Source organism: Pogona vitticeps, chromosome 6 (genome assembly GCF_051106095.1).
Source record: "Pogona vitticeps strain Pit_001003342236 chromosome 6, PviZW2.1, whole genome shotgun sequence".
Taxonomy (NCBI): Eukaryota; Metazoa; Chordata; class Lepidosauria; order Squamata; family Agamidae; genus Pogona; species Pogona vitticeps.
Window position 1 is genome coordinate 4,294,164 of NC_135788.1, and position 22,769 is coordinate 4,316,932.

The 22,769-nt window shown below is 45.2% G+C and overlaps 1 protein-coding gene across 1 annotated transcript; it reads left to right on the forward strand.

Moving 5' to 3' along the window:
* Positions 1 to 1,667: 1,667 nt before the first annotated feature.
* Positions 1,668 to 22,513, forward strand: LOC110088847 (vasoactive intestinal polypeptide receptor 1). The gene is made up of 13 exons (XM_078378258.1): positions 1,668 to 1,784; positions 8,405 to 8,504; positions 9,730 to 9,837; positions 11,081 to 11,190; positions 11,636 to 11,733; positions 12,782 to 12,914; positions 13,695 to 13,848; positions 15,616 to 15,676; positions 17,427 to 17,499; positions 17,809 to 17,900; positions 19,234 to 19,363; positions 20,158 to 20,199; positions 21,589 to 22,513. Exons 1-13 carry the CDS (start codon positions 1,668 to 1,670, stop codon positions 21,769 to 21,771), a joined length of 1,401 nt encoding a protein of 466 aa, XP_078234384.1. The 3' UTR covers positions 21,772 to 22,513.
* The last annotated feature ends 256 nt before the right edge of the window (positions 22,514 to 22,769 follow it).

Below are 22,769 nucleotides of genomic sequence, written 5' to 3' on the forward strand. Positions count from 1 at the left end.
TTATTATTATTATTATTATTATTCACACAGTACTATAAGCAGTTGCAAATCTCAGAAATCGCACCACCATCAGAGCAACAAAAAAACAGCAATATTAGGAACAGCATACATACTGTGCTGATATTTATCAGATACTGTACTTAGGTTTTTGGTTAAAACTTTTATCTGTTATATAATACCAGTCAATGTTTTTATAATTTCAATTGTGCCTGGTGTTTTTAAATCATTATCATAGTCGTCGTCATCTTTGAACTGAATAGATGGAAGGGTCCGAGGGACTGTGGGGAATCGAACTCCCAACCTCTAAGCCACTGAGCTATCTAGTAGTGGGGATATTAAAGTCAGTGTGCATGTATGAGAAACAGGCCCTTTAAGGGGGGGGGGGGGAGAAAGAAACCTCTACTTTCTGACAAGAGATGAGTTTATCCCATTAAAAATGACTTTTTACGCAAACATGGTGGAGTGTGTGTGTGTGTGTGTCTCAGGTCACTTGGCTATTACCAAAGCGGGTCGCAACTAAAAAAAACAACGACTGCTGTGGTCTGTGAATGGCTGGATTCGGAGGAACTTGCCAAGCCAGGGTTTCTTCCTGATTGCAGAGTTCTTTGGGGTTCAAAATCCTTCTTTCCTTTTTCAGTTCACACCAGAGTAAAGTTCACCTGAAATCTGGGTCTGAAACGGAGGCCGGGCCGAAGGGGCACCAAATTTGTTTTATTTATTTTATTAGATTTATACCCCACCCATCTAGACAAATGGGGAGAATTTTCAATCAACATTTTCTTTCAGTTAAACTGATGCCTTAAGAAATTACACCAACAACCGTTAAGATTGTCCTTAGTCTACCTCATTTTAAAAAAAAAAAGCATCTCTGAAAAGAAACATTCTGGAGAACATTTGGTGTTTTAAAGCAGAACGCGGTGGCATTTGAAATATTGTTTTTAAGTGTGGGTTTTGGCTAAATTTCAACTCCAGCCATCTTACGAAAGTGTTGATTATACTCCCTCTTGTTCTCTCTGTAAATATCACACTCATCTCCAAACAGGAAGGAAGGAAGCAAAGAGCTTGGGGTGGGGGCGGGGGTGGAATTAAGATTCTGTACTACATGTCCCAGCATCCAGTCATAATCATGACTTGAGAACTTGAAATGTCAAAAAGATAGATCATAGGGTGAAGATTTCCTATCACACACACACACACCTGAAATGTGAGTGTTTAACATCAGATACATGTATTTGGATCGAAATACGTATTTGATTTTTGATGTTTTTCTAAATTGTTTTTTGATTGATTGATTGATTGATTGATTGATTGATTGATTGATTGATTGATTGATTGATTGATTGATTGATTGATTGATTGATTTGTATCCCGCCCATCTGGTCTATACGACCACTCTAGGTGGCTTTTTGATTTTTTTGCCATGATTTTCATATTTAGGTATAACAGCAGGTAAGCATGTGAACAGATCATTAAATGCCAATGACGGACTTCCGATTTAAACCAGAAATCTGTTGTAGAGTTTTGGATTTGGGGAAAAATTCCTCCCCCCCCCCCGACACAGTAGAAGTACAAAGATTCATAGCTGTCGTGTCCGACTCCTTTCAACAAGTAAGGGATTTGTATGCCTTATCTAACCTGCTAGCATATGTTGCCAAAGTTAATATGGGATGGTTTTTGACCTGGTTCATGCTCCTGGAAACAACCAGAAGTCCAGTTTAGCTCAAAGAGAAGGTGTGGATCACAGTCTGGGCAACTCGAGACAACCCTGCCCGGTCAAAGAGAAGGTATGGGCTCTCCGTATGACCTAATATGTTACCCCTTCCTACTTCTTAATCTCCATCCATTAAATTCATAGTAGCTATCAGGGATGTTGGCAAGCTTTTGGGTCTGAACCCGAAGTCTAAATCCAAGTCTTTGGTACCAAGTCTTGAATTCCAGCACCTAAGCCTGAATGTCTATTAAAAATGAGATTGATGATGATGATGATGACGACGACAACAACGATGACAACAACGACAACAACGACTTTGGTGGGTTCCGAATCACGAGTCAAGTTGCTGGGGGGGGGGAACGAGTCAAGTTGCCAATACAACTTAAGGTGAACTTCCGACCCAAGTCCTTATCCAGCCATCAAGGCGCACAACGATACTGTAAGGTCGGAAAGAAAGAACTTTGTTCAAAGTTACATCCTGAGTTTTGTGATTCCGGAAAAATTTGAATCCTCAGTTTCTTACTGTCACACTACAAGCAATCTCTCTCTCTCTCTCTCTCTCTCTCTCTCTCTCTCTCTCTCTCTCTCTCTGAGATTTTATTGTTCTCTTTCAGAGTTTTCTTTCTCTGTCTAAAGAAAACTCTCTTGGCATGGGTGGATGTGTTTTTCAGTGCCTGACAAGAATGCCTAAGAATCATAATTACCCTTATGCTCAAGCACGCGAAGCCGCTTGACAGCGATTAACTTTTAATTGGGATAACAAAAGAGTCACAGAACATGTCAAAATATGACACCGAAGCTTAAGGAGCAGAAGTGAAAGGGTTTTTGAAATCTCTTGCTTCCTTGGGGTGGTGGTTGGGGGGGTGGAAGGCAGAGAGGGGTGTATCAGGCATCACGACTGGCGTGGGAGAAAGACGAAAGAGGATCTGGTGGTGACACCTATTCGTGGAGCTGGCGTGCGGACCAAGATCTCACGGAAAGGAATGTGGGTTATAGTGTTCCAGATGTTGCGCAATGGTTTCGGTCTCCGGCTGCAGAGCCAGACGTTGGGTGTTCGATTCCTCCACGGAGCCTTCTGCAAGGAGAGCCAGCCTGGGTGGCCTTGGGCAAGCTGCACAATCCCACAGAGCCCCTAGAGGAAGGAAAGGGTAATGCACTTCTGCATATTCTCTACCTGGGAAAAGGTCACCATCAGTCAGAATTGACTTGATGGCACATCATCACCATCCAAAAGATGCTTGCAGGGGCTGGCTTCTTGGTTTACTGGGAAAATCACAAGCGAGTTCAATTTATTTTTAATTTCAAAGGGAATTATTATCTTAAAATGGCATCTGGACAAGTGGGCTGAGTTGATGAAAGCTTAAACCAAATATATCTGGTTAGTCTTTAAGGTGTTAGAAGGTTCTGCGTTGTTTGCAGTGCAACAAGTTGACAAGCCCCCCCCCCCCTCTAGAAATATCTGAACTGCCGTTATTTACCGTATGGAGAGATTTTGGAGGAGAAATACTGGCTGAGAGACGCAAACACACCTGAAAGAGTTTTACAGAAATTGGGAGTTATGTGGTACACTTAAGATTACAGTAGGATACAGTAGGGATATAAAATATAAATAAATAAATAAATAAATAAATAAATAAATAAATAAATAAATAAATAAATAAATAAATAAATAAATAAATAAATAAATAAATAAATAAATAAATATGGGGATCCCACTGTATTTTCCTTGACATCTATAAGCATCCTTATTCTGTGAGCATCGCTGTTCTATGCACAAGCCCGTCTTTATGGTGATTTTCCAAAAGAAGAGGATCATCGCATAGTGCTTCTCATAAGGATTATCTTGACATATGGGGTTGTCACTCACTCACTCACTCACTCACTCGTATTTCACACATACGAACACACACCAGACACATCTGTCACGAAAGGGTGAGCTAAAAGGGAAAGCGTTGTGCTGTGCTGCTTCAGACGTTTGGCAAACAGCCTCTCCAGCACATCAGGCTGATTCTGGAGTTCTCCTACTTTGAATTTGTAAGAGAGCTCAAAATATCTCGAGTATTTATAAAGTTGAACTGATGCGTTAAGACTGTTCTGGTCTTTTCGTCTCTTCAAAAAGCTGCAGCTGGATTTCATATGCTCCAATTCCATAGTTTTGGGCTGGGATCTTTCCCATTATTTTGCCATACTGATCCATACTCTAATCTCCTTGGGTTTGGACTCCTGTAATGCACCCAACGTGGGATTGCCTTGTGACACTGAAAAACAGGTTCCTTCCAGGTGAATATGTCCATGTTTTAACATCTGTGTTGTTGGTAAGAATTTGAAGAAGTCCCAGCACTGCTGTGACTGTGGACTAGGAATCTCGATATAGTGTAAGAGCACTTTGAGAGTTTTCCGATGCGCTTGAGAGTCACGGTTCCAGGATCAGACTGAGATGCCAAGTGATCCTTCAACCTACTGTTGCTGTTCGCAATTTGTACGAAACAGAATTTGTGCAAAACTCTTGGTTTTGCACAAAATCGGTACCTTTTCCCGTTCTGAACTTAAACACACACAAACTCACAAGCATCCAGACACAACAGGACGGACGGATTGACCACAAAGGTCCAAACAATACGTCCAATGTAATGGGGATTGTCCCACTGTTCACTTCCATGTGGGGACAGCGGCTTGGCTCTTTTTCATGGAAACCACAAAATATAGTGCCATTGTGAACCAACCTGTACCCAATGCATACCTATCCACACTTTTTTGGCTTCCTATTAGGGCTTCGTGGTTTGTGTGTTTTTTTAACGTGGGTCACTTCATTTTGGTCCAGTTCCAGCACATGTGTTCACTGGAATCAAATCAAATGATATTCATAGAATCATGAAGTTGGAAGGGGCCTCTTAAGGCCATCAAGTCCAACCCCCTGCTCCCATCTCCCGTTATGAGCCTGCTCAGGTGTTAAGATCAACAGGGGAAGGCTTTCTCTCGGTCCCACCACCTTCATAGGTGCATTTGGTGGGGACGTAGGAGAGGGCCTTCTCTGTGGCTGCTCCCAGACTTTGGAACTCCCTCCCACTGGAGGCCAGCCTGGCCCCATCTTTGCTGTCCTTCCTCAGGCAAGTTTTCCCTATTCTTGAAACTCCTCCATTGTCTTACCTGAGGCCCCAAATAAATTGCAGCACTTTTCTCTACAACCTGACTGTGTGCATGTGGGAAAACATGGAGACCCCCATTTTTCTGCTCTTTCCAAAAAAATAAAAAATAAAATAAAATTCAGGCTTTCCTTGAAATTTACCTGAACTACAGAGCTACCTCTAAATGTGCTCCCAGTTTAATCCAGAATGAAAAATACTTCATATATTCATGCATTCACATATTGATGTGAAGTGTGTATTACTAACAGTCCCTTTTTAGAAGGAAGATATATTTAACAGACAGGACTTTGATCTTTAGTGCATCAATTCTCCTTGGTGTTTTTTTTTTTTTAACTAAGGATGATATTTTAAGCATTGCAGTTAATTAAATGTTCTACTTTATTTTAATGTCTGGTTATTTAAATCTGATTTGCCAGGCATCATTAACATAATTGCAGAAGATCAAAGCAATAAATACTGAATATGGATATAGTCCAAAGTGTGGAAACGTTGCTTTCAGAACGACAAGTCTCAGAATCCTGCCACCCCTTGCTAGATGCTAGACGGGGGGATTCTGGAAGTTGTAGTACAAAGAAGTCTGAAGAAGCAGCTCTTCTTCCTATAAGAACAATCTTAATGACTCAGTCAATAGAATACAAGCCAAGGAGCGACTTTCATGTCAGAATCTGCTTCATAAAAACAGAACGTGAATTTTTAAGCAAAGTACACCCAGGGGCCACCACTGCTAAGGCAATGAAAGAAGCAGAGCCAAGAATGGCTGGATAGCTCAGCGGTTTGGTTGGGAGTTCGATTCCCCGCTGGGCCTTCTTAACAGTGACTGGACTTGATGATCCAGAGGGTCCCTTCCAACTCTGGAGTTCTAAGTTCATGAAGGAAGGAAGGAAGGAAGGAAGGAAGGAAGGAAGGAAGGAAGGAAGGAAGGAAGGAAGGAAGGAAGGAAGGAAGGAAGGAAGGATTTCAGTCCTGTAGTTAGAGGTCTCTGTGTATCACCTCCATGAAGAATTCTCTTCAATGGGGATTGTCATTCAGAGGTAGTTTCAGGCATTGTCACACATATTTATTAAGAAATCCACCCCTCTAAGTCCCCCAATTTCTGAGTTAAAAATTATTTAGTTCAGTGTCAAAATATTGGCAGCAAGGAACCAAGAGAAGCAGTCGCTTGGCCGAGGGTGCTTGGCAAATTCTTATGAAGTAAATTGCAACCATAACTTCCTGAATTTGGCAGTGTCTTTTGTTATATTCTTACTTACTCTTTTTCTGTACTTTGCTTCGGTGTGTGAACAGTTTGCCACATTTTTTGAATTTACATCTCTCCCTCTGTCCAGGCAATGGTGCAAACATCCACACAGTGTTGGAGGGACCGTACTACAATCCTGCATCAGGATTCCTTTATTTTCCCCATGCATGAAACTAAAATCAATGTGCAGAACTGCTCCTGAGCATTGGTAACTTAAGAAAAAAATGATTGCAAAATTAAAATCACCATGAATAGCGCATGTGGTGGTGCTAACTTCAAAGTATGGCTGAGCTGTAAAATCTCTAAATGCATCAGGCCATTGAGGTATCTGGAGAAAAATTCCTAAGGAGAAGAATTTGTAAGTTTTCTTCTTGGTTAGCCACTAGAAGTGGGATTTTCAGTACTAACAACCCCATAATTCCCCATTATGGGAGTTCTAGCTGATTTACATCACTTTGCCGACAAAGGTCCACATAGTCAAATCTATGGTTTTTCCAGTCACGATGTATGGAACTGAGAGCTGGACCATAAAGAAGGTTGACTGCCAAAGAATTGATGCTTTTGAATTGTGGTGCTGGAGGAGGCTCTTGAGAGTCCCCTGGACTGCAAGGAGATCAAACCTGTCCATATTGAAGGAAATCAACCCTGAGTGCTCCCTGGAAGGACAGATCCTGAAGCTGAGGCTTCAATACTTTGGCCATCTTATGAGAAGATAAGATTCCCTGGAAAAGACCCTGATGTTAGGAAAGTGTGAAGGCAAGAGGAGAAGGGGACGACAGAGGACGAGATGGCTGGACAGGTCATCGAAGCGACCAACATGAATTTGACCCAACTCCAGGAGGCAGTGGAAAATGGGTGGGCCTGGCGTGCTCTGGTCCATGGGGTCACAAAGAGTCGGACAGGACTTAATGACTAAACAACAAGAACACGTGACTTACAAACACCTGAGCATGAAAAAAGGCCTAAACTGGCACACTTTGAGTCCTAGCTAGGCCTAGCTTCCTGTTCAGAAAGAAAGGTCCCAGCAAGCACTAGGGCAGAAACAGGAAGTTGTAGGGGAGCTAGGCCTAGCTGAGTCTGAAAGATGTCCAGATTAGGCCTTTTCTTCCAGGAGACCCACATTTAGGTGTCCATAAGGTGCTCTCCCACAACTGCAGAATATACAGTCCAATAAATCTGAAAATCTCATCCTTGTTAGCCGCTACCACAGCACATCTGGAATAGAGCCCAGCTCCTTTCTTTCAGTTCCCCAGGTGTCTGACAGCAAAAACAATGCAGAGTCTGGACTTAGCTCATCTGTTGACTCAAGATGTGGCGTGCCATTTCCCACCGTTCTATATTAAACACCCAACAATGGAACGGCTGTATCTTAATTCTTCCTCTCGTGCCTTTTCAAAAGCAGCCATCAACGTATTCCAACTGTAGACAATTTCATATGTTTGCCATTCTTGAAGGGCATCTTAGGCAGCCAAAAAAGGAAGGCGGGAAAAAAAATACAATAGAAATATTTTGGAATATAGTATATGGAAGCTCTCAATAGAATCTTTTGAAATGGAAATCAGATTGCCCTTTTCAGAGTAATCAGTTTACTTCATTATGGAGAACTGGCTCTTTGTGTGGTCTGATATGATATGAAATCCGGGATCATCTGTCTGTATATGTTTCTGACAGCCAGTATGGTGCAGTGGGTAGACTGGCAGAACAGGGCTTATAGTCCTGGGTTCAAATGCCTATTTGGTCATGGAAACTCACTAGAGAGTGGCAAGAATAAACCAATCCTTACACGTTTCCCATATTTCCAAAACCCTCTTAAGGTTGTCATGAGTTGAACATGACATGGTCTACAACAGTTATATAACAACCTCTCTCTCCTCCCCCTTCTATCTCCCCCCCCCCTCTTTCTTGACCATTAAGATTCCCTGAAAAACGTACCGTCTGACACTCGCAATTGGGTTCTAATTTTAAGATAGAGATCCAATTTGTGTATATGTATATACCACCTTTTCTGGTCTCCAGCTTCCAGGGTCGAGATTTGTTGAAGGAACTTGGGGAGTTGCAGTCAAACGAATAACTTCTCTGAGCGCTCAACACTGCAACATTTGTAAGACATGTTAGACCATCCTTAGTTTGGCAAGTGTATCTGTCGGGAACATTTTAGGACATGCAACAGCTTAAAGTACATCTCTTATCCTAAGTTCTACTTCACTGGCGTTCTTATTAAGACGCCTTGGAGAGCAAGAGACGGTGTGCATCTGAAGAGTGGATTAATGTGTTTCAACGAAATAATGGGGACTGTTTTCTTTTGTCCAGGTTGCTTCAATCCATCCAGAGTGTAAAATACTTCAACAGATTATGGAAGATGAAGCTCACTGTTTGGAGAAAAACGAATCACTGGTTCCAGGTTTTGAAGGTAGCGGTTGTGGGCCTGGTTTTATAATTGGATGTTCCTGCCTCATTTATGCTTTTACACTATGGCAGTAGTTCCCAGTCTTGGGTAACCGAGGTGTTCTTGGACTACAACTCCCAGAAATCCTGGCCAATAAGACTAGAGGAGAAGGCTTCTGGGAGTTGTAGTCCAAGAATGTCTGGGGACCCAGGGTTGAGAACCAAAGCATAGTGAGTATCCTGTGCAAATATGTGGATTGACGGTGATTAGGATGATGATTTCATAAACAGTACTTTAGGGTGGGCAGAGGGTGGTCTAAAGGCTCGAAGTAGCCCCCAAGGGGAAACTGACCCTATGAGTGCTAGTGATTTATTTTGTTACACGCTTCTTTTCATTCCGTTTTTAAGCTATTTGTTTTCACATCAAATTTTTATTAAGCTTTTTATATTAAAGGGTATTTCATGCTTAGTGATCAGCAAGTCCCTCTTCTGGTAGAGTATTCATTAAATGAATAAATATATCCACCGTAGAGATGGGCATGAATCAGAAAAATAGTGATTCGTTTTGATTCATGATTCATCGAAGTCAACGAATCACGAATTACAAATTACAAATTACAAATCAATGACTCTATTCATAATTTGTGTTTTTTAATTTTAAAACTCTATAAGATGCCTCCCTAAGCACCAAGAGACACCAGATTCACAGGGATGCTTCCCCAGACTCTCTTCTATAAGCTCGGCAGGTTTGATTTAGTTTGGGTTTTGGATGCCCACTCAAAAGGAGGGTGCCCCAGGAAAATTCCCTCTAGAAGCCTAAAGACACCCAAATTGCAGGGAAGCTTCCCCTGACTCACTTCTGTAATCCCTCCATGTTTGGTGAAGATTGGGTTTCAGACATCCACGTAGTGGATTCACCCACAAAGTGGGTCCACCAAGGAACATGCCCTTTAACAGCTGGCTTGGGGAAACCCAATCTTCACCAAACTTGGAGTAATTGTAGAGGAGAGTCAGAGGAAGCTTCTGTGCAATTTTGGTGTTTCTGGGTGACTGGGGTGCCATTTTATAGCACAATGAATCAATGAATCAAAAATCACTAAACATTTGTTGATTCATATTCATTGAGGACATTGATTCGTATGGACACGAATCGACAAATTAGCAAATTTTTGAACAATTTTGGTGATTTGTTTTTTTAAAGCATTCATGTCCATTTCTAATCCACAGCTTCACATTTCCTTTCTCTCCAGGGTGCCCAGGAATCTGGGACGGACTGAGTTGCTGGCCCAAAGCCATGTTCGGGGAAGTGGTCATGATCCCATGTCCAGGATTTTTCCAAGAAATCACCAACATACGTGGCAAGAAATGTTGTCTTCAGTGTATTTCTCGGTCAGGGCCTAGCTGGGTTGAAGGCAAAAAGCAGAACCCCTACAACTAGGTTGACAGGTTCTACAGCACGCAAGCAAGATTTTCCAAAACCAATGATTCGGAAACCATCCTCTTTTTTTGAACAACAACTCCCACAACTACCAGGCCATTCTCACTGTCATATTTTGGGAGTCGTAGTCAATCAAGTCACTTGCCCAAGTTAGGTTGACGAGAGAAGGGGACAAGTGAGGTTTGGAAATTTGCTTTGTCCCTTCTCTCCCAAACTAGTGAGAGGAATCCAGGGGTTCGTACCAAGGAGAGTTCTTATTGAAGACCCTAGTCATTCACTAGGTCATAGATGGTCATTTCATACATTCCTCAGGTTATACAGTTAGCTTTATTGCTAACTGGCTGCGGGACCTCTTGTCCATACCACCTAGAACTGCTATGGAGCAGGAAGGATCCAGGTAAAAAATTCCCCTCCTTATGTGTTATAACAAACAGTACTGGCTCTAGCATGGCCACATTACTTTCCTAGACCCAACCACCACTTCCCCCCAGTCAATGTGGCCAGTGGCAATGTTCCTTGCTGCCATTTCTCCTAGTTTAAGCTTATTGGCAGCTTGTTTTTCAATAATGACAATAGCCCTGTTCAGTCACTACTCTTCTAGTTCTCGGTTACACGCTTAGAGAGAATGACCTTCTGTCTCTCTCTCTCTCTGCTCTGTCCCTTTCTCCACATGAAGAGTGACGAGTAACATGTCCGCAGAGAGAGAGAGAGAGAGAGAGAGAGAGAGAGAGAGAGAGAGAGAGAGAGAGAGAGAATTCCTGCTCACAGGAGGCTCTCCATGTAAGCCAGAGCCCTGGAAAAATTGGGATTCTTGCTCACAAGGAGAGAGTACCCATTAGCTAAATGGGTTAGGTCTCTGGCTGAGAAACCAGAAGTTGGGAGGTCGATTCCTGCACTGGGCCTCCTTGGCAGGAGCTAGACTTGATGACCCAGAGGGTCCCTTCCAGCTCTGCTGTTCTGAGGTTATGAATCCCTCATTTCTCTCTGAGGAGAAAGCAGGATGGAGAGGCCCTTTTCCCTAAGCATGTTTCTGGGAGCCAGTCCACATAATGACTGAATAGGACTCGTGTCAACGTATACTGCTGACATTGCGTGGGGCCAGGAAATGTTGTTCTTACCATTTCTCAGCCCTGTCGGTTGCTTCACTGCGGTGTTTTTCACAGGGCTGTTGCACAGAAATTGCACCCGAGGCACATACTGGTCAGAGCCATTCCCACCATATTCCATTGCCTGCGGATTTGAAGAAGACATGACAAAGGACCCAGAAGATCAGGTCAGTGAGAACTAGCAGGGGAGGCAAGTTTTTTTTCGCTTTTCTCTTCCTTGCTTGTGAAGTTGAAGACACACGATATCCTTTTTTCTTCCTGTGGAGGAATCTCCTGGTTTTCAAAGCAGAGAGGGCTGGCGAATCGAATGTCAAAGGGTACGGTGAATCTGAACTTTGCAAGGGCTATCCAAGTTGTAATCCGAACTTTGCAAGGGCTATCCAAGTTGTAATCCGAACTTTGCAAGGGCTATCCAAGTTGTAATCCGAATTTTGCAAGGGCTATCCAAGTGGCTGACTCTGTTTTGGAGATAGGATGAAGCACTGTGGAGAGCTCCAGTAAAATCTGGTATGGATTCACTGCTCCCACGGAATTGGGTTCATCCTTCTCCACGGCTCAGGGATCTGAATTCTTTCTAAGAATCTCTACTTACGAATTTTCTCCCCCTCCCAGAAATCGTACTATTTGACATTCTGGCATATCTACACAACAGGCTATGCAACGTCTCTGGCTTCCCTCATGACTGCTCTTCTCATCTTTACCGTCTTCCGGTAAGTGCATCTTTTCTGTAATCCCCCAGGGACTGGGTGGATTCCCAAGGATTCCTTCTATTTGTCAAAATCTTTCCAAAGCCAGAATTTGCCTCTGGAAGATTAATCCCAGGCAGAGCTGGTTTGCAACTTTTGAGGAAATGGAGTGGGGAACCCCTTTGCCCTCCATCAGGCCCTAGCAGGCCGTGCCCCTCCTTCACCCCAGAAGGTTTGGTCCAAAATCACAATTCCCCTGGTGACCTGATCTTCCCTTTATACATAATCCCCCCACAACAACTGTTTTATCCCTGCAAAGCCTTATTTTTTAAAACAGGAAGTCCCCTCAGTGTGTTATTTTTTTCATTTGAAAGGCTAAAAAACAGGCATGTGGGGGGGGCTTTGTTAATACCAGACGTATCTGTTCATTAAGATTTAATTAATAAAACTGGTTCAAGATTCTGGGATGGGGTCCAAAATATTTGGAAGGAAAGTTTATTTGCCCTGTTCTAATAATCCATAACTATATGCCTTCAAGTCCATTTTGACTTATGGTGATCCTTTTCCAAGGTTTTCTCAGGTCCTCAGAAGTGCATTATCTTTCCCTTCCTCTAGGGGCACTGTGGGACGGTGAAGCTGGCCCAAGGCCACCCAGGTTGGGTTTTCTTCCGGGAGGCACAAATGGGGAATCGAACTCCCAGCCTCTGAGCGATTCAGCCATCTCGGCTTTCAGGAACTAAATGGCAAATAAAAAGCCCCCGCCATGATTTCCAGGGGTGTGCACGCATGCCCCAAGCCAGTGTGAGTGCATGCCCCAAGAATCATGAGTTGCTGTTAGGAGCAGATTGAACGGGGGATCAAACTCTGGAAAATGGCCTTATTATTTCTCAGACGGCATTCAGAAGAACGGCATGTGGCTCCTGGAGAAGACACAGGGGTTTATACACTTGACTGTGCCGTGGCTTCTTCCAGTCGTGGGCTACCTTGGCCGGATGCTCTGAGTCCCTTATCAGGTCCATTGCAATGACGTTACTCTGCCAAATAATAGTTTCCTTTTCTGCTTCCTTTCCAGGAAATTCCATTGTACTCGGAATTATATCCACATGCATTTGTTTCTCTCGTTCATCTTGAGGGCGGTGGCCGTCTTCATCAAGGATGCCGTCCTGTTCTCCGACGACAGCGTGGACCACTGTCTGGTGTCTACGGTATGCAGTTTTACCTGCAATACTCTGTTAAAGGCTTAAGGTGCTCTTGACCACCTGGCCTTGACATTTTCCTGTTTTGACTTACATTTCTCTACTGATTTCTCTTTGTTTTGCCCCACCCTTGTGTTAACTTAGTGCAGGGGTCCCCAATCCCCAGTCTGTGGCCTGGTGCCGATCCGTGGGCTTCCTAGGACTGGGCTGTGCAGATGGATCTCCGCTGCCCCCCCCCCGTGTGCACAGTGGGTGTGTTGCACTCACAGTGGGCGTGTTGCCCTTGAGGAGGGCATGTTGTGCTCACGGGGGGCATGTCACAACCCCAGCGAGCGTGACATCATCTCCCTACCTGATTTTGTTATCTTGCCCGCCACTGCCACCAGAGACTTCCAGGGAAGGGAAGGGAAGATGGTCTGCACGTGGGCAGAGACAGCAGGCCTGGCTTCTGGAAGGAAAGCTGGGCCTCTGTCTCTGAAGATGATGCCGATGGCAAAGGATGAGGCACGGGACCAGGTAGGGAGCAGACAGGGGCAGTGGGGAAGGGGGCGACGAGGGCGGGCACCGGTTTTGCCAAAGCAAAATGAAGCCCCAAGCGAAAAAATGTTCAGGGCTATGTTTTGCTTTGGCTAAACAAATAACAAGAACAAACCACAAACCAGCCCGGTTCATGGTGTTTTCTGGTTCGGAGTACGGTTCGTGTCCATCTCTAGCAATCAGCATCACGCCGGGTCCAAAGTCATCTCCGGTTTTGAAAACCACCTGCTCTCTTCCACCCCTGTCCTTTAGGTGACGTGCAAAGCAGCGGTGGCTTTCTTCCAGTTGAGCATCTTAGCCAATTTTTTCTGGTTGCTGGTGGAAGGCATGTATCTACAGACCTTGCTGGTGCTGACGTTCGTCCCCGACAAGCAGTACGGCTGGAGATTCGTCCTGATCGGCTGGGGTTAGTGCACGGTTCTGGATCCCCCCCATCCTGCACGCATGCATCCAGTGAATCTGGATTGCAGATTCCACTTCTCATCCAAATCAGATGGGCTGGTCCCTTTCATCTGTACGCATGAAGCCAGATGTCAGGAAACAGTGACCCTCTAGACTAGTGATGGCGAACCCATGACACGCGTGCCACAGTGGGCACGCAGAGCCCTCTCTGTTGGGATGTGAGCCATGCCGATGCTGCTGCCCATGCGAGCCCGCTGCGGGGAACGGCACTGCTCGCTGCTGGGGCTCAGCATTGAACCCACGCTGCTGCCTTGTTCCCGGGCTGAAGAGAGCCTGCGAGTGGCGTTGGAGGAGGCAATCGAGCAGCAGGAGGAGGCAAAGGAGAAGCCACGCTCGGGCGCCCCTCGTGGCTGCCCATTGACTGCGTCTCTGGTACCGCAGGAGAGCGAGCATGTGGGGTGGGGTGTAGTGCTGGAAGTCCCGACGAGGGTCCTGTCTATATTTGGGAAGGGGGGAAAAGGTGCCCCCTCCAGAGGATGCAAGCCAGCCTGGAGGGGACCTGCTGATTTGGGCACTTGGGCTCAAAAAGGCTCGCCATCACTGCTCTAAACCCTTGGGACATCCAGCTGCCAGAAGGCCCAGTAGGCATGGCCAAAGAGCAATGGGATTTGTAGTACGAAACCTCTGTCGGGGACAGGTTGCCATCCCTGCATTGAACAAACAAATATCCTAACATATATGGGGGGGCTGACTCGTGTTCCTTGAAGCTCTCATCTCTTCCTCCCGTTCAGTGGAGTTTGTCTTGTTTAGAGATGGGCACAAAACGCCGGTCCAGTGGTCCGTGCTGGTTTGGCAGGTGGCCGGACAGGTGTTCTGTGGTTCGGCACCCCACCTCCTCCAGCGGTTGCCCCATCACAGGCCACACCCAGGGGGGTTGGGGCAGGGCAGCCAAGGGGCTGCTTCAGAGGAGGTGCCTGCAGGAAGGGCCGGGTGGCCCAGACCACGGAATGCCTGTGTTCTCTGCCAAAGTGGCACAAACGGCTGATTCGTGCCCGTCTCTAGTCTCATTCAAAAAGAGGCAACCCTGCTACCAGACCAAAGCGGTCTGGAATTGGGCACAGATTAAGGGCAGGCTGGTCCTCATTGTCTTTTGTGCCTCCTCCCGGCACTAGAATATAGCTTGCCCTGGACCGTGTCCCGAGTGGTCCAAAATGAGAGCTGTGTCGCCACCGGATCGAACCCAAATTCGATAGAATTAAGAGAGAGATAGAGAGAGAACAACATGTAGGTCATAAAACAGATACATGACAGAAGAACAGCGACAGCTGAACAGTTGCTGATGTTGGTTGTTGTGGTTTTTTTGGGCTCTTTGGCCATGTTCTGGAGGTTTTTCTTCCTAACGTTTCTCCAGTCTCTGTGTCCGGCATCTTCAGAGGACTGGAGCTAAAACTCGGTCTGTGTTCTGGTCCAGGAGAATTCTAGCTTCTGTCCTCTGAAGATGCTGGCCACGGAGACTGGTGAAACGTTAGGAAGAAAAACCTCCAGAACATGCCGAAAGAGCCCGAAAAACCCACAACAATCATCAGATCCCGGCCATGAAAGCCTTCGAGAATAAATTGCTGAGGTCTTGTTTGGATAACAAAACAAACAAGGTTTTAAATTATGAGAAAGAGTAGAATTGCAGAAGTATTTTTTTTTAAAAAAAGCTTACATATTCCTATCATTTATTGTATTTTAAAAAATCTGCCCTCCTTTTATTTCTTGTCTGCAGGAGCACCAGTGATCACATCATCCACATGGATCCTGGCTAGGATTTACAGGCAGAATACTGGGTGATTTTTCCCCCTTTTTTCCCCTACTATATTTCACCGATTGCTGGCAGGCAAACACACACACACACCCTAGGCTCCCCCTTTTTTTCCCCTCTTTCTTTCTTTCTTTCTTTCTTTTCTTTCTTTCTTTCTTTCTTTCTTTCTTTCTTCCTTCCTTCCTTCCTTCCTTCCTTCCTTCCTTCCTTCCTTCCTTCCTTTCCTTCCTTCCTTCCTTCCTTCCTTCCTTCCTTCCTTCCTTCCTTTCCTTCCTTTCCTTCCTTCCTTCCTTCCTTCCTTCCTTCCTTCCTTCCTTCCTTCCTTCCTTCCTTCCTTCCTTCCTTCCTTCCTTCCTTCCTTTCCTTTCCTTCCTTCCTTCCTTCCTTCCTTCCTTCCTTCCTTCCTTCCTTCCTTCCTTCCTTCCTTCCTTCCTTCCTTCCTTCCTTCCTTCCTTCCTTTCTTTCTTTCTTTCTTTCTTTCTTTCTTTCCTTCCTTCCTTCCTTCCTTCCTTCCTTCCTTCCTTCCTTCCTTCCTTCCTTCCTTCCTTCCTTCCTTCCTTCCTTCCTTTCTTTCTTTCTTTCTTTCTTTCTTTCTTTCTTTCTTTCTTTCTTTCTTTCTTTCTTTCTTTCTTTCTTTTTCTTTCTTTCCTTCCTTCCTTCCTTCCTTCCTTCCTTCCTTCCTTCCTTCCTTCCTTCCTTCCTTCCTTCCTTCCTTTTTCTTTCTTTCTTTTGCCTCATGGAAGGACAAAAACCAGACAGGTTTGTATTGCCTGTATAGAGCTGTTTCTATTGTGAAACAATTGTTCCTTTCATGAAGTATGTTTTCACCCATGCTCCTATCAAGGAACCAAGGGCAATGGGGAAAAGGTGCCTTCCTTAGCAGGTTGGAGCTGCTGGCTGCAGAGTCAGGACTGTGAGTTTGAATCCCACCATGTCTATGAGAAGAGGGGCCCGCTGAGATCATGCAGAGAGTGTGTGTGAGAGTGGTGGAGCTCTATGCCTTGACGTCTTTGTAGCCGTGGGTCAGCAGCGCAGAGTGCCAGAGCACCACCACCAGGAGGAGCTGGTAAACCATCCTTTATGATTAGAAAAGCTTGGGTAAATTGTTATTCCTATAGGGCAATGGTCCCCAACCTTGGGCCTCCAGATGTTCTTGGACTACAACTCCCAGGAGCCTTCACCACCACCTCTGCTGGCCAGGATTTTTGGGAGTTGAAGTCCAAGAACATCTGGAGGCCCAAGGTTGGGGACCACTGCTATAGGGGACTCAAGAGACACAGGACTTGCTGTCAAGTTGGGCTTAAGTCGCACTGGTGACTTGACTCCAACCTCCATGACTTGAACTCAAGTCGCAACTCAGAACCCACCTGCTCCCCTTCCCATTTTTCTTGGGGGGCAGAGCTTGTTTTTGGAACTCGGACCCACAGACTTGCGAACATCCCTGTTATATAATAATTAATTATCATTATTTTCATTTTTAAAAAATCCTCACACCACGTCTTGTGAGGTAGCTCAGGCCTGAAGACTGTCCTTGACTCAGTCACGCAATGGGTCTGAGCATCTGAGCTTCCTCAGTCCAGTCCTTTCATCATCTTCTGGTTTCCCAAGGCAAAGGAAATAGAAATATTTTAGACAAATTGGTATCTGGACATTAGTGGTTGATTATATGGGCAAGAAGTGGAGTATGTGAATCAATACAAAGCTGGGAGGAGCAGGCCATGTTTTATTCCAGGTTAATGTAAACAAATTGCTCCCCCTTTCATCTGCTACCTTAGATGCTGGGATGATGAGGAAGAGAACGTGGTCGTGCTGTGGATCATCAAGGGACCCATCCTATTAACAGTTTTAGTGAGTTTTCCTTTTGATCTGATTGCTTTGAAGTACAGAAAGCCCGGCAATTGTCTTGAGTCGCTAGGGAAAGCTGGACCTTCAGCCGTGATCAAGCGCATGGTACCGCTGTGAAGATGCATCCGTTCCAGTATTTATTTATTTATTTATTTATTTATTTATTTATTTATTTATTTATTTATTTATTTATTTATTTATTTATTTATTTATTTATTTATTTATTTATTTATTTATTTATTTAATCTGAGCTATGGTGGAACATGACACCTGGATTTCCCCCCCCCTCCATTTCTTCTTCTCTCCCTTTAGATGAACTTCGCCATCTTTTTGAACGTCATCCGCATTTTGGTGCAGAAATTAAAATCTTCAGAAACTAGAGCAAGGCCCACGAAGCATTTCGCGTAAGTGACGAAACCTTTCTCCCACTGTTTGTTGCCATGCAACCAGCCTTCTGCCATCAACATTTGAGGCCTTTGGAAGTACGGGGGGTGGGGGGAGAGAATATTATTCTCATGAATTTCTCATTCTTGGTCATTTCCTGAGTCTCTGTCATGAGACCTCCTCTTGTACCATCAAGATTTTCTGGTTTCCCATGGAAACACAATCTCCAGGTTCGTTTTGCCTATTTATTTACTCTCCCAGCATCTTAAAAAGCAGAGACAACACCTTGCCGACAAAGGTCCGCATCGTCAAAGCTATAGTTTTTCCAGTAGCGATGTATGGAAGTGAGAGCCGGACCATAAAGAAGGCTGACCGCCGAAGAATGGATGCTTTTGAATTGTGGTGCTGCAAGGAGATCAAACCTATCCATCCTGGAGGAAATCAACCCTGAATGCTCACTGGAAGGACAGATCCTGAAACTGAGGCTCCAATACTTTGGCCATCTCGTGAGAAGAGAAGACTCCCTAGAAAAGACCCTGATGTTGGGAAAGGGTGAAGGCAAGAGGAGAAGGGGACGACAGAGGACGAGACAGCTGGACATGGTCACCGAAGCGACCAACATGACTTTGACCCAACTCCGGGAGGCAGTGGAAGACAGGAGGGCCTGGCGTGCTCTGGTCCATCGGTTCATGAAGAGTTGGAAACGACTTAACGACTAAACAGCAACAATTTACTCTCCACCCCCTTTTCTAGGTCTTTGCTTTTCTGAACAAAACAGGAACATTCTTTGGGCTGCCATTCTGTTTCCTTGATAGGAAAGATGGCTTTTTGCACAGGAATGACTATAACATTCCACAGATTGCTGCTTTTGGGAAATTTATAGCGGGGGGGAATTTACTTGGTCTCACTAGTACAGCCAGACCCCCGTATCTGCAGGATCGATATTCGTGGCTTCACTTATCTGCAGTCTCAAAATGTTAAAAATATTAAAAGAACCCAGAAATAGGCATTTCCATGATATAGTTACCAGAACTGGCCAGAGAACATGCTATGTATAGAACCCACTGTATTATCTGTGGTTTTCAGGATCTCCAGAGGATACGGGGTGGGGGTGGGTTCCTACAGTATAAGAATTCTTGTGGACAATAACAGAAAAGTCCTCACTCTCTTTGCTGGTGAGGAAAAGAATGTTTCAGTTCTTCAGGCAGGGTGGATGAGGATTTCCGTTCTTCCTTGTCTGTAGGAACCAGTATGCTATTAGCAAACCATCATATGAGTCTCCTCTGTTGGTCTCACAGGGAATGTTCGGATGCCATTTCTAAACTGAGTGGCTTTCAAATTTCTCTCTTCCAGGAGGTTGGCCAAATCCACTCTCCTCCTCATCCCCCTCTTTGGGGCACACTACGTCATCTTCGCCTTCTTCCCAGAGAGCATTGGGATGGTGGCCAGACTGTACATTGAACTCGGCCTGGGCTCTTTTCAGGTGAGGGCCTTCTCGAACGCAATTCCCGTTTTTATTCTTTTTTACCAGGGAGGAGGAAAGTTATATTTTTTTGGAGTTAAGGATGTATAATGTGTACTTGCGAATTTTCTTCTCCATGAAGAAAAAGTCTTGACACATCTATTCAGCACAGGTTAGGCTTCACCTTGAGTCTTGTGTCCAGTTCTGGATGCCAGACTTCAAGAAGGATGCTAACAAATGGGAACAAGTTCAGAGGAGGGTGACAAGGAGGACCAGAGGACTGGAAACCAAGCCTTATGAGGAAAGGCTGAAAGAATTGGGCATGATTAGCCTTGAGAACAGAAGGCTGAGGGGGTGATAGGATAGCATTTTTCAAAGATTTGAAAGGGTGTCATACAGAGGAGGGGCAGGATCTGTTCCCGATCATCCCAGAGTGCAGGACACGTAATCATGGGCTCAAGCGGCAGGAAACCAGATTTAGGCTAAATATCAGGAAAAACCTCTTAACTGTTAGAGCAGTAGGACAATGGAACCAATTAACCCAAGAGGTGGTGAATGCTCCAACACTGGAGTCATTCAGGAAAAAAAATTAGACAACTGTCTGTCAGATCTGCTTTGATTTGGATTCCTGCCTTGAACAGAGAGTTGGATACGATGGCCTTATGAGCCCCTTCCAACTCAATTATTTTATGATTCTGTGATTCTATCAATTTTTTAACCAAAGTGAGATTTTTTGCTTCTACATGATTCTAGCTGTTGTCTCCTGCTGTGGAGGGTGTAATTATTTCTCATTCTTCTCTCTCTTTTTAAAAAAGGGATTTGTGGTTGCCCTCCTCTACTGCTTCTTAAACGGAGAGGTAAGTGGCCATGTGAAGAGCTTTCCAAGGACTTTGAAAGGCATGCACTTCTCTTGTGATCTGGTTCCCAGAAAAGACCTTGAGTGAATTATGGGAGTGCTTTGATTTATTCCAGAAAAGCTTGCCAAAAGGCTTTAATTCGTCTTGCATTGCTCCTGGGCCCTGCTGAAATTATACACCACGGCTTCCCTGGCCCTCTAAGTCAGCGCTGACCTGTTTAGGAGCAGCGTTCAGAACCTTGGACAGCTCCTGTACAATTTCGACTAGAAATGGGCAAATGTGTATCTTTGGACAGCGTCAGCCTGGAGAATTCTGGGGTGTCACAATCAACAAACACAAATGTACACAACACCCGTTCCGAGTATTCACCACTAGAGATGGGGGTATTCATATACGAATATCCCCGCACAGGTGGCATTAATGAGGGTCCAGCCCCATGGGGCTGGAGGATCCACTCACCGATCTGCCGCGGACATGGACGGCATGATTCTACCAGTGGCTCCGCAGCACGCGATTCGCCACTCGCCACGCCTAGCAGGAAGCTGGAGGATGAACCTCGCTGCAAGGTCGAAGCGTGGCTCACAGATGGCGTGGATCGGTGAGTGGGCTGTCTGGCCCCATGGGGCTGGACCCTTGTTAATGCCACTTGTGTGGGGATATTCATATTCATATATGAATACCTCCATCTCTATCCACCACCCCAACCCAAGCAGTCACCAACCTCTGTTCTTGAGCAGAGGAGGGAAGATCTCCTTGCCGCTGAGTTGAAACAGGGCTGTACAGTGGTGCCTCACTAGACAATGATAATCCGTTCCACTGAAATCGCTGTTTACGAAATAATCATCTAGCAAAAAGCATTTCCCCATTGGAATGCATTGAAACCTGTTTAATGCGTTCCAATGGGGAAGAATCGACATTGTCTAGTGAAGATCGGCCCTAGGAAAGCCGCTTTGCGAACCGCCGATCAGCTGTTTAAATCGCTGTCTTGCGAAGCTTAGGTCCCGAAAACACTCATTTTGCAAGCATGGAGGAAGCTGTCAAAATCGTTGTCTAGCGAAAATTGGTTTCCGAAGCAGGGACCAAACATTGTCCAGCGAAATTTCCGCATAGGAATCATTGTTTTGCGAATCGCTATAGCGATCACAAAAAGTCAATGTCTAGCGAAAAAACTGTCATGCACGGTAACTGTCTAGTGAGGCACCACTGTATTTCCTCCTTCAGCCTGTCCCTTCACCCAGGATCATGGATGAAAGATCTCCCTTTCACTCAAAACAGTCAACAAAGGGGGAGCTGTCTTCCTTCCTACTTATACAAGAAAAGGCACCATGTCTGGCTCAGATATAGCATTCACTCTCTGTTTCCTTTCGGTCCACTATTTTCTCCTCTTAGGTTCAGGCTGAGTTCAAGAAGCGGCTACGTAAGTGGCACTACCAACGCTACCTCAGCTTCACCCGGAAGCACCGAAGCGTCTCCCAGGACACCAGCCCCACCAATTATGTCACACAGTTGTCTCTGCTGGACAGGATCAGCCCCCAACGGAGCATTGGCCCAAATGATCTCTCCTCTGTCTGAAAAATCTGAAGCGCTGGCTGGCCTCCCGTGTTCCTGGGAGGTCCCTGGTCTTATGCTTCGATCCAGCTGCTCATGGTTACCAGGAGACCTTCAGCCACCCCAGCTATGGAAATTGTGAGCCTTCAGAGGGATGAACTCAGCTCCAGTCATGAAGGCTTCTGCTTGATTTCAGTCTATGTCTGTGGAGCCAGAGGTTGGGAGTTCGATTCCCCCGCTATAACTCCTTGACAAGGGATTGGACTTGATGATCTAGAGGGTCCCTTCCAGCTCTGCCGTTCTAAGATTATTATTATTGGGGTTGTAAGTCCAAGGCTATGACTATGAGGCTCAGGGTTTGGGGCCCATTCTGTGGCACTCAAGAAATGGGATACAGCTCACCTGGCAGTCCAAGATGTTTGGAATTCATTCTCGTTGCTTCAGGACACGCCATTTAGATAAGCTCAGATGCACCCTTCTTCCAGATGTTGCATACTTTAAAACTGCTACATCAGCAGCAGCTGGAATTAATACTTTGTCTTCGGAACGAATCAATGAGTCTATATGGGAATCTCTTTCTCCCGTACACCATTTGGCAGTTGCCGGAATTTTTGTGGAAGTGTCCATCCTCTGGAACATCCCAAAGGGGCTACTCTGTGGTCCCAGATGATGGAGCCACAATCTCAGGAAGTGGAATTTCCTATGAGCAGAACAGCAGCTTACTATTTTTGTGAGTTTACATTAGTAAAAAAACACTTGAGTTTAAGACACTGGGTGTTGTCTTTCTGTGGAGGGGGCGATTATGGCAAAGGATGATTTCAAAAGCCAGACCCCATCTCAAAAGGGAAAATGTCATTTTTGTCCGAGATAGCAAATTTTGTACTGATGTTGCTTTAGTGGGGATGTCGAATTACAGCCGTGGTTCTCATTCCCAGCCTTGGGTCACCCAGGTGTTCTTGGACTGCAACTCCCAGAAGCCTTCACCACCAGCTGTGCTGGTCAGGGTTTCTGGGAGTTGCAGT